Source organism: Amphiura filiformis, chromosome 4 (assembly GCF_039555335.1).
Source record: "Amphiura filiformis chromosome 4, Afil_fr2py, whole genome shotgun sequence".
Taxonomy (NCBI): domain Eukaryota; kingdom Metazoa; phylum Echinodermata; class Ophiuroidea; order Amphilepidida; family Amphiuridae; genus Amphiura; species Amphiura filiformis.
The window spans coordinates 64447874-64460359 of NC_092631.1; the positions used below are offsets into that span (position 1 = coordinate 64447874).

At 37.1% G+C, this 12486-nt stretch overlaps 1 protein-coding gene across 2 annotated transcripts in view; it reads left to right on the forward strand.

The window, feature by feature from the left end:
- LOC140151198 (lysine--tRNA ligase-like) overlaps window positions 1-6080 on the forward strand; it is a 76444-nt gene extending 70364 nt beyond the window's left edge. For both annotated transcript variants that reach the window (XM_072173453.1, XM_072173452.1), the window contains one exon: window positions 696-6080. In XM_072173453.1, the coding sequence (XP_072029554.1) occupies window positions 696-773 (78 nt within the window). In that variant the 3' untranslated portion in view covers window positions 774-6080. The remainder of the gene's footprint in view (window positions 1-695) is intronic.
- Window positions 6081-12486: the final 6406 nt, after the last annotated feature.

The following is a 12486-nucleotide window of genomic DNA, read 5'->3' on the forward strand; positions in this document are numbered from 1 at the left end:
CAAAATGTAACAAAAATTGATTCAAGGTCATGAATTACATTACGTCTTCTAAACATAACACTTGCTGTATTTCAAGACAAATTGTAACAAAAATTGATTCAAGGTCATGAATTACATTATGTCTTCTAAACATAACACTTGCTATATTTCAAGACAAATTGTAACAAAAATTGATTCAAGGTCATGAATTACATTACTTCTAAACATAACACTTGCTGTATTTCAAGACAAAGTGTAACAAAAATTGATTCAAGGTCATGAATTACACAACTACTAAACATAATACTTGCTGTATTTCGCTCTCACAGGTTTCTAGGGGAACAGACCAAAAGGTTGATAAGATCCTATAAAAAGGAATCTGGTTGCATTAGGGGAGGGGACAAAAAGTGTGATTTTATTTGTAACAAGGAGGGTAAAATATTGATTTATTTTCAACATTTCACCAGTATTACATTTTAAACAAGGAGGGAGTACTTGGTCAGCCTTCTCGTATGGTTTGTTCCCTAAGTTGGAGGGATTCAAGTTGTTAAGATAAAATCCTGTGTCTGATCTGTAATTTCTATTGCCCTTGGACTTGTAATTTATATTGCACTTGTGATTTCTATTGCACTTGTAATTTCTATTGCACATTTCAATTCACTTGGATGTAATTTCTTATCATAATTGTTTGTTTGTTTTTGTTTGTGTGCATGCAGGAAGTACTACTGTTCCCAGCAATGAAACCAGAGGAGCCACATACTGAGGAGAGTGAAACAGAAGCAAAGCCAAAATAGGAACGTCACTAAGTTTGCCCTTGTGTCAAAATGCAGTCTGCAAAAATAACTAAGAAAACAGATACTTCCGTTTTTACTTGGGAAACTTGATGAATCAGAATGCCCTCAAAATGCAGGGCATGTCATACTATATGTAGCAGTCTCAACATGCAATTAAAAAATGATGAAACTCTGGTAGCATGTCTGCAATCACTAGGAGCATGCATTTGCTGCAACCATTGGAGTGTCAAGTCAACTGGCTTGGCATTTGATGCTTGGGCATGCTAGTGACTTATTGATTAGATATCAGCAGTCACTCTGCTGATCAGCTATAGAAATGACTTAAAAAATGCTACACTCCTAGCTATTGCATAGTATGATATGTCCTTTATTGTAACAAAGCAAATACAGTCCAACCTCTCTTATCTGGACCTCTTTTATATGGATCTCTCTGTTATCCGGCTGTGAACTCTTCACTGGAAAACATGTTTTTAATGATTAGACATCTTAATTCCATGCTCTGAATGCTTGGAATGACAGTCAATTACTAAGGACAGTCAAAGCAGAATGACATGTAATTCACTTATCCTGATTTTTCACTTATCCAGAAAATGCTTTGTCCAATCACGGCATGATAAAAGGGGTTGGACTGTACAGTGTTTTATGTTTAAGTTCTGGTAATCTGTCTGGTCCTAAAGTAAAATGTTGTATCTGCTTGCACTTAATAAATCAGTTGCTGCGTTTTACTGTTTTTTAACATGGAAGGGCAGAAGTGGAATGAGTGAAGGATAATATTTATGAACCAAAAACAAAACCAAAAACACACTTTGAAAGGTATTCTCAGGCCGATGGTTGTGATTTTGGTGTCTAGGTATATATTTATGGGCATGACAAAGTCATTTAGGTAGTTTGAAAATCCCCAACTAACAGTAGCTCAATGGAAGGTGGCCCCAAACAAATGTAGGGATTTCTTAAATATTGTTTCAAGCCATGAGTTTGAAATCATGGGCATGGCTCAAGATGTTTAGAAGAAAAGTGATCTTGCATGGAGGAAACTATTATATGGAGGGAAAATATACTACATCATTTTATGTTTTAGACTATTTAGTTGATGGCACTGATCAAACTTCTGCAGTTTCTGTTAATACAGCCAAGAAGCACCTAAGTTGGAAAGGGAGAGTTGCATTTCAGACCCAATAGAGCTGCCTGGGACGACCCTGGACGAAACAAACTCAGCTACCCGATGAAATTCAAAGACCTGTATGGAGAAGCATGACCCCGAGATCGATCGTGCATTCAAACAGCGGCAATTTGAAGTGGCCAATATCAAGTGCTATGCTCAAGTGGTTAATTAGTTTGGTCACTGATTACATTGATCCAAACTTGAAGTTATTACCAATTATAACAGTAGTATCGAGTACCAGCAATTTACAAGATCAATTCTCACGGCAGGCGGTTGTTACGTTCATCTGAATTACCTGGTTTATGAATGCGACCTTTTCATTCTTTAGTGATCCCAGGGGACGATGATGTAAAGAACATGGCTCGATTATGAATTTGTTTAGCTTAATCGTGTAACCCGCAAAAAAAAACCCAACTTGTGGGTCTAATTCGCAATTGTCCCTAACTAGAAAGTAAAGAATATGAAATTTTATAAGATCAGTGTTACATGTACAGTATGTCCACATAGAAGTACAAACCAAATCTGTGGCATTGGGGTCGATGCTTTGCATCACACGCACTGTGTGTTAAAAAAATGTGATGCGTAAAGAGTGTGGTGCGCTCGGCAAATACAAATCGTGCAGCAGTTGGTGTGCCGAAGAAGCATTTACACATGCATTGCATTGAAATGTAAATTCTCATACCTCCAGTTTCCGAGGTCTATTTACTTTGTACTTCTATATGGACAGACTGTAAATTATTTGGACAGAGGCAATATATATGAAGCAAAGTGAATCTCTACTGTTGACATGTCATAATTTTACTTTGTCAATTTTACTACTTACGTCTTCCTGTATTTAATTTTCGGACATGACATGTACATTTGAAAGCAACGAGTTGCATTCCACAAATATTCCACAAGTGTATGACTTTATTGTGAACTACTCTGGGTCCCGGTATGCACAACAAATTAAACCAATGACGCTACACAGTGTTGTAACTATGCAGCCGGTTGCTAAGGTCAGAGCTTCTACAAAGTATGCAATCGCAACATACAGCTTTGTCTGAAAAGTGAATATACCAACAGTATGACTAGTGTGACTGTTTCAAGAGAATTAAACATCTATTAAGAATAATGATGGGGAAATTCTGATGTACTAATAGCCATACATTTACTAAACACAGTTACATTTACATGAGATCATTTGCCCATTAAAAAAAGTCATGGACCAAACTGACCCAAGATGCCCCATAAACCATCTAGCACTATAATATAGGTGGTGGTGGTGGTGGGGGCTATGTATTGGCGCAGTAACCTTATCAGCTGACTGTCATCTACAATAACCTTTGCAGTCATTGGCAGTAAGTTCATGTCTAGGAGAATTTTGAGCTGGCTCAATTTTTTCTCCACACAAAGTAAACTGCAATATCTGGTAGGCCCTCAATGGAATACGCATCTTGAACTTTTAACATATTTGTGCTGTGAGTGGCTCTGACAGATACTTACACGTTATAAGTTAACATATTATATTATTATATACACACACAAGCACCCCAGTCAGCTCTCCATCAATTGAGCCTATTTTTGGCCATACAGTGTATCTCCAAATCCAATAAGTTATTGTATAAGGGAGGATTATTTCAGTCTTCTGCATCGGTTAAAACTAAAGTTTGAAGCTAACCAACCATATACATTCTATGTTTGGCACAGTTCAGAACAATGGCAAACCAAATTGTTTCTTGTGGTTATTATAAACTATTCTCGGTTCTAACTTTGATGACACCTTTGTCACTTTCAAAGAGGTATTAGAGTGGTTTGATGAGGCAAGTGCATTGGTCAATTCTTAGCAAACTGATTTAATGCTTCAGTGCATTTACACCCACAAACCTCCTCTGACAGTTAGTGAAATTTATCCACTGTCACTGTAGCTGGCACATATACCGTAATAAATTTTAACTAGTAAAAGGTCACATTTTCAACTCATTTTTTTACTGTTGAGGGAAATGTTTTCACAAAATATGTAGATTGCAAAGCAGTTGTTTGTGAATCTCACAACTATGATCTGAAAGTAAAATAAATGAGAGTGATAGAGAATACACAAGGAATATGGGGTGTAAAATGTCATGTACTCAGGAAAGATAACGAAATCTAACAGTAATTACTGTTTGGTGTCATTTAATGTAATTATTCCAAAGCTGCTTTTCACAAAGTCTTTGTCATGTCTGTGGGGCACACGCACAGAATTGATTTGTACTATTATTTGTATCAGTCATACATAAATTCTAGGCAGTTCATTGCCTGACTACAATTCAGTTTATTTACCATCAACCATGCCATGGAAAAATACTCTCAATTAATAGTTTATACCATCCCAACAAAGCTCATGTCACACATTATTGCCAAACCTTTGTGCCTCAGCCAACACAGCATGTATTTCACGGTTGTCATGGAAGAGACTGTTTCTCTTTGATCGTCTTTGGCAGGCATTACTTAAAGAGGAAGCTCCATCAGACCAGTTTTCCCAAGGTGAACCAAACCTGCCTGGTTATCAAATTAATTAGTGACAAGGTGATCTCTGAATTTAACAGGTGCTAATTGATGCAATAACATTAAAACATCAATTAGCACCTGTCAAATTCAGAGATAACCTTTATCACTGATTAATTTGATAACCAGACAGGTTTGGTTCAACCCAGAAGAAGTGCTCTGGTGGGGCTTCCTCATTAACAGATTTTAGTGGTAACTTACTTAACACCAAAACTCTATAGCTATATCTGGACATATCAATATTTATACATATTGACTGACTTAATCATATAAACAGAATAGTGGAAACAACCCTGGCAGCTCTCATTATTGGGGATTGAAACTATTTCTCTATGAAATAAATATAAAACAATGAATATAGAAACCCACAAGGGACATAAAGCAAAAACCTTTTCCCGGATTGGAACCGGGGAACTCTTGCATACTCTGCAAACGTCATGACCACTAGACCATAACATTTGTGTAATAGTGATAGGAATATTCACTTGTACTGTAGACAGTTAATATGTGAATGATATTGCATCAAGTTGAATCACTGTACATCAAATTAATAATTGCATTATAGTGTTTTATGATCTCAAGTCTCCTGTTACAGCAAACTTGGGATAAAAATAAGATTTGTTTAATCGGGGATGCAAGTTTTCAGGCATTGGCCAGATTTCAGGCATTTTGTTATTCCAAATTTCAGCACTTTTTTCCCAGCTTAATTTGAGGCTTTACAACCCAAAAGTTCATGTGTTTTTCTGCATTTTCCTGCAAAGTCAGGTCACTTACATCTCTGATTTATTAATATGAACTGATAATATTTTGAGGGTAAGCTCTCAACCCGCAATTTAGTTCATGAATATTATAATGAGTATGAAAGACTATTAAGGAGATACTTTCATCTGACATCAATAATTCAATGTGAATTAATTTAGCTTTGAACATACAAATCTGCAGTATAAAACATATTTATTGTACACAGTACACATTTTGTGTAAAAACAAGTATTTGTGAATGCTAATAGAAGTAGCGACATTATAATCAAGTCGCTTGCAATTGTTTGGCTTGGAATAATCATGTAAGAATTAATACTTCAAAGTATTTGTTTAATTCATTGTAAAGGAAATGACAGTATCTGTAATTAATGTTAAAGCCTTAATGTACGATTTCCGTCAAATTTTAATTTTGTTATTCTTTATTCAAAATGTTGAAATAATATTAGTAATAACTACCGGGAAGGGTTGCTGTCCATTTTAAGTTGAAATAACATGGTAAAGTGAAAGAAACCCCACTGGTTATTTTGGCCATTTAACATGCAGTTCTATGGGAGGACATATTATCATAATTTTTAAATTATAATAATATGTCGAACTTTGCTCTGTTGACCTACAAAGATAACAAATTTGGCCGATTCCATTTAGGTGCAAGTTGGGACATGTGTAAACATTACAAATATGCAAAAAAATCAGGTTTGAAAAAAATTAACCAATTTCATATTATAAGTTCGTCCATTATGGCTTTAACCATGGGATACAGAGCATAATAAGTTCATCAAGGTCTCTCAATCTTTTTCAATATTCCTACTATTAATGTAAATGATCTTGGTAAACAAATAAAGTAACAAGTATTTGAAATTTCTTTTCTTTTCATTGCATATCATTGTAAGTTTATGAAATTTTGTGAATGTGCAAAATTGATGGCTACATGTAAATATGAAGAGTTCTGTTGCAAAAAGCAATATCAATTTTTTCAACTTGAGATACAGTAAGCCAAAAAATTAAGGTACCAGTTATGTTTACCTTCTGTATATCCTAAGCATCCTTTAACATTGTAAATGCTGTGTATTGCCTTACGCATCTGAACTCTACATTATTATTATACAAAGTAATTTACACAAGTGAAGTTAATGGGTGCGTATACATTCTCATCCATGGGCCAAATTCTTCTTATACCTTGTATCTACTATTGTGTGGTATTATACTGTATATCCTTGACATAGGCTACTCGGCATAATTATGCGAATATTTAAAGTAGCTCTTGAAGTGCAGCATATTCCATGTATTATGGGGGCAGAGTGACTCAGGATAGCCTGATAAACGCATGCACTCTAGGATTTGATATAATTTGATTACCTGCTGGACGCTTAAAAGGGATCCTAGTTTTTAGTTTAAACCTGCAGAGCCTTTATCATACAGAGCTGCCAACTATGTACTGATTTTCACAAAGTGGGTTTTAATGATGTATGATTTTAATTAACCCTTGAGAACTGGAAAGGATAATAAGGCCGGGAATAAGGCTGTGTAGCTCTTGATTATATTAGATTAGAAAGTTGGCAGTTCAGATTATCATTAATGAAATCAATATACATGTATCTGCACTCAAATCTTGACTTAATACCTATATCCTACTGGTCATCTCAATCTGATGTTTTTAAGAAGTCATTGAACTGCATGACTTGTTTTTTGTCCCCACCAAAGAAGTTAGGAAACGACTATAAAATGAGTTCTGATGTATGTGTGGCGGGGTGTGTGTAGGGGTGTCTGTGCAGAAAATAGTTTAACCCTTACCCGAAGGATTTCAATGGGACTTGGGACACAATGACCCTTGGATACATTTACATGTACACCAAGCACAAAAAGAAACTATTCTAAGATGTTTTGTTACCTACGTAATGCATCAAAATAGGTCAAGGTCAATAGGCTTCAAATGGTACATCCTGGGCTCACCCACTATGAGTTGCAGAAAGTTGAAAAATAATGTAAGTAGTTAGATGTCCAAAATAACGTTCAACAATCAAGATATCAATAATATAACAAAACAGTTTTTGTCATGTATGATTTGCTAAAATGATCCCCAAAAACCAGGCTCCTAAAATTTAATCGGTATTGCGTTTTGGTTCTGATAAATGGCGACATTATTTCTTTGATCGACAAAAAAAGGGGAAAGCAATGATTTTGCGTGGGTTTTTGGGGCACACATTTGAAAAATGCGTGAACACGTTTGCGAGTAAAAAGGATGTAAACGAATGATATTCAGACGGATTCTAACAATTAGGCCTATGCATAAACATACAAAACTATATCCAACGCACAAACCAACGTTTTTCTTACTGTGATGTAATTGCTGAGGTTTTAGAGAACTAGTTTATACGTCTTTTATACGTTTTTTATAGTATCATTAAACCCCACTACTTATCATGATTCTTCAAATTCACGCATTCATGGAGAAAATCAAAGGTTGTTCAAATCATCCCTCGTAGTAAGCTGCTGTAAAGACTAGTTCATTTATTACATCCATATCAAAAGGATGCACTTGTCGGCTGCTACATGTATCATTTTGTACATAATAAATCCATCCATGGAAGTACTATAGTACTTCCATGATCCATCCCAAAAAGAAAGTACCCAGTTTAATTTTGGTCCATAAGGCCGTATGCAGACTCCGAGTATTTAGACGTATAATATTTGATGTAACCCATCTACGGTATTTAATCTACAATGTAGTCCCATTCTTACTATTTCCAGTAATGTTTAAGTTCTAACGAATGTTTGATGACGTAAAAGCGATTATATGTAATACGTATAATATCTGGTAGAAATATATTATCGATTTTTATGTCATTAAACATTCGTTAGAACTTAAACATTACTGGAAATAGAATGGCAATAGATTAAATAACGTAGATATGTTACATCAAATATTATACGTCTAATAAAAAGTCTGCATACACTTTAAGTCAAATAAGGGGTGTTAAATCAAGACCTACCTAAAGTATGTTACAGATAAATTACCTCCGCACAGTTTGATACCTCATTTGTCCAAATTGATGCAGAATTTATGACACAATGACCTTTTGAATGCAATCACCTCAGTTTTAAAAGTTGCAGTAATTGCTATTGATTTGGTCCTGCTACCCAATGTTCATTTTGTTTCGATATTATAAGGTCAAACAAATCACAGCAATAACCAATGCATGAAATTAAAGCACGAGGGGCTTAAATTCCAAGTCAAAATCATACTGTTCAGAAAAACTGAAGATTTCCTGTAGATTTATATGCCGAAGTTGTCTGAAAATGAGAGATGGCAGTTAATGGCATGTTAGATGCTGGAATGTGAGGCGGCGAGGCAGTTAGGAGTAACAAGGAAGGTGAACAAACAGAAAGTGGAAACACAGACGGCAACAGGGTGCTGACTTATCTGATCTTCCCAGAGTCGGACGACCAAGGGTGACCTAAGTCTGTGAACATATTTTAAACTGTTTAAAAATCTGTTTTAAATCTCCCCTCTTCTTTAAACCTTCTGTTTCTACAGCTCGAGACATTCACAAACGTCTGTATAGGAGACGAAGACAGTGCCCTAGACAGATTTATCTCCATACCGCAGGAGCTTTTTTAACGTTCCTCCTGGCACGGTCGTGCAGCCAGATTAAAAATGCGTGCAGTGACAATTAAAGATCCGTGCTTGAAATATGCAGTTGAGATGTTTAGTAGAGCCTTTGTTATGATTGCTTTCAGGCAGGCGCTTAGCAAAGGGGACAAGGGAGTGCACATGTCCTATACCATCTATACGGTCACTGGGTTTAGCAGTTCTTTGGATGTAGCCAAGGTCTATGATATAGCGCGGTGTATTGATTGCCACGGTCTATTCTCAGCATACGTTGCAAACTCTTAGAATTCATCAAGTCAAGAGTGTCTTTTCTCATCTTCTCTGGTCAAACTTATATCATGAATAGTGGCAAGGCCAGGAGGGTGAAAGTGCATATAGGAACAATGCCAAAAACTACGTCACGCCGGTCACGCTATTGTTCGACTTAAACTACATCATTCGCCATTTTGTAAATATTAACGCATGATCGTTGCTTTGAAGTTTCCACCGGATAGTCTGTGGATAGCGCAAGAGCATGCTTTGACCATGCGCAAAAAATGAATATCATGAAGATGTTTAAGATTGATTCTTAGATGTTTCAAAAATTACCGTCATATTGCATAGATTCATCAAAGAATGGTTTGAAGTACTAACCTTATTTAGTAATTTTTAAAAATCGGGAGAATTTTACAAAATCAATGTTTTTACCTGTCGGTATTACAACTCGTGAAACACAATAGTGATGTGCCTGGGTGACCTAATCTACTAACCTTTAACGTTTCCTCTATGAACTCTAACCTCCTTCAATATGGCGCCTATTGTCTAGAGTTAAACTACATCATTCGGTGTGTTACGTAATAGCTACGATGCCTATCCCTTTATATCCCTGGCAAGGCTCGTAAAGGTGTGTGGGGGGGATTAAATACATTGTGCTTTATATTCATTGGAATTAATTCCAGTTCAGTGCACATCTAACAACACAGGTAACTAAGAAATCGAATATAAATTTTACTATTGTTACACTACAGATCATAAAAGCTTTTATGAAAAGCAAGTACTACAAGAAACTTATGGAAATTAAGTCCAGTTCAAAGAACATCTTACGACGCAATTAAAAAGTAGCTACAATTTTCCTATTGCTACACTACAGATAAAAGCTTTTAGAATTTAATTCCGTATATATTATAAAAAAAACAAGTACAAAAACCGAAAGTTTGACCTTACATTATCTGAAACTCAGCTCAGTTCAGTTCAGAGCACATCTTACGGCGCTATAAAAATAATTAAATATAATTTCTCTATTGTTTCTTTTTTGGTTACCCTACAGATGAAGCTTTTAGAGCTTGGTTCCTTCTTTAGTGTAAAACTTGCTGAATTAAGTGATCGGATAGCAACGTTTGCAAGGTATTTTTTGACCTACCTTGACCTATGCCGTTCACTCCAACATGGTCTTGATGCAATCTAGCCATCGTTTTGGTGGTCTACCTCTGGGTCTGTCCCCATGGATGTGAGCATCGATCAGAAGTTTGGGGTAACGTGATGGTGTCATTCTTTGGATGTGACCAAAGTAGCGGAGTATTTTTTGAGTTACCCTATCAACCACAGATTGCTCGATACCTAGGCGCTTCCTGATTGCTGTGTTACGGATTTTGTCCAGTCTTGTGACACCCAGTATCTTCCTTAAACACATCATCTCAAAGACGAGGAGTCTGTCCTCATCGACTTTCTTCAATGTCCAGGTCTCGGCTCCGTAGAGCAATATTGAGAGGACAAGGACATTGTATAGCTCTGTCTTGGTATGTGTTTGGATGTCCTTGGAATTCCATATGTTTTGACGTTTCTGAACGGCCCCTATTGCTTTCCCTATTCTGAGTTTTATGTCATCTGGGCAGGATCCCTGTTGGCTGATTGTTCCTCCCAGGTAGGTGAACTTTTCAACCTGGACAAGTTGTTTCTCATCTATATTAATGTTGATTTGCTTTGGTACTCTGCTGATGACCTGGACTTCAGTTTTGGCTATGTTGATTTTTAATCCGAATATTGAACTGCTGTCGTGAACAAGATTGACAAGTGTTTGGAGGTCTTCCTTCTCCGCAATAAGTGCAATATCATCAGCAAAGCGTAGGTTGGTGATGATCTGGCCTTGGACAGTAACCCCTTTGTTGCTTTCGTGAAGGGCGTATTGCATTACTAGTTCTAGCAAATCATTGTAAGTTTATGAAATTCTGTGAATGTGCAAAATGTTAAATAGTTGTGGAGATATTACGCAGCCTTGACGTACTCCTACCAGTGTCTTGAACCAATCTGTTAGATCGCCATTTACTCTTACCGCACTTGTGGATTTCTGATATAGGGCCTTCAAGAGTCTTATGATTTTGCTGGAGAAGCCGAAGAAGCCGAGGGCCTTCCAAAGCCCTTCTTGCCACACAGAGTCGAAGGCTTTCTCAAAATCGATGTAGCAGCAGTAAAGGTCTTTCTTCTCAAGGTACTTTTCCATTATCTGTCGAAGTGTGAAGAGCTGATCGATGGTTGATCTCCCAGGTCTGAATCCTGCTTGTGATTCAGAAAGAATTTGCTCTGTTTTATTCATGATACGCCTTTGGATGATGAGGGTTAAGACTTTGCATGCGTGACTGAGAAGGCTGATCCCTCTGTAGTTGCCGCAATCCAGCTTATCTTTTTTCTTGAAAATTGGTGTAATTATTGCCCTCCCCCAGTCATCGGGGAAGGTTTCAGTGATCTAGATCTTCTTGCAGAGTTGGTGGAAAGTTTCAATTCCTATGTCACCTGCTGCTTTTATTTCCTCAGCGGTGACGCGTTTTGTGCCTTTTTGTTTAGTATGAGGGCTACTCCGGCACGATGAGTTGTGGCATTCCCAGAGCATAAAATTTTGTATCCTTCTGAGGTTAATTCTCCAGTGTCTAACCAATTGGGTTTCGGAGATTCCTAAAATTTGCCAATTAAATTTCTCCATTTGGTTTAGCAATATCTCGAGATTGCCAGATTGGTGTAAAGTTCGAACATTCCATGTTCCTATACCAATCGTTGTTTTTGTAGCTAATAAAGCCATCCTGTTCAGTGGTTTGTCAGCTTCAGCTCCGCTAATTGGGGCTCGACTTGGTGTTAGTCCCGCTCTGGGAGAACCATCAAATCTTCCGATTAGATTTAGAGTTGCAGCGTCATGCTGCACTACTGTAGGTAGGCCCATTGGTTGGACTGGCTGATTTGTTAATGCAGGGGCTGGAACCCTGGTGCTGTAATTTCCTTTCATCATGAAACAGTTTCGCTCATAACTAGCTAGGCGGGTGAGACAATCCTCTCCTAGCCACCCTGGTCTGTCCGCCACCTACAGAACAAGTCAGTCGGCTCACAACCCCCGCCATCGTGAAGGTAGACCAGGACGCTTACCCATTAACTCACAAGTCGGTCGTCCCCTCACACTACATGTGCTATGTGCTACTCTATATATTCTACACTACATGCTACATGCAAGATGCTACCAGGGACGGTCTCCTCCTTGTTGTCCATCATAACAAGTATGATAAGAGAAACAAGGTTTTGTAGGGGGTATTTTTTTTAGTTGGGAGGAAAAGCCGTCTATCATTTGAAAGTATTTTATTTTGACCTTTTGTATTGCAGATACACATTATTTTCCGAAAAAGTAAAAGTAAAAAG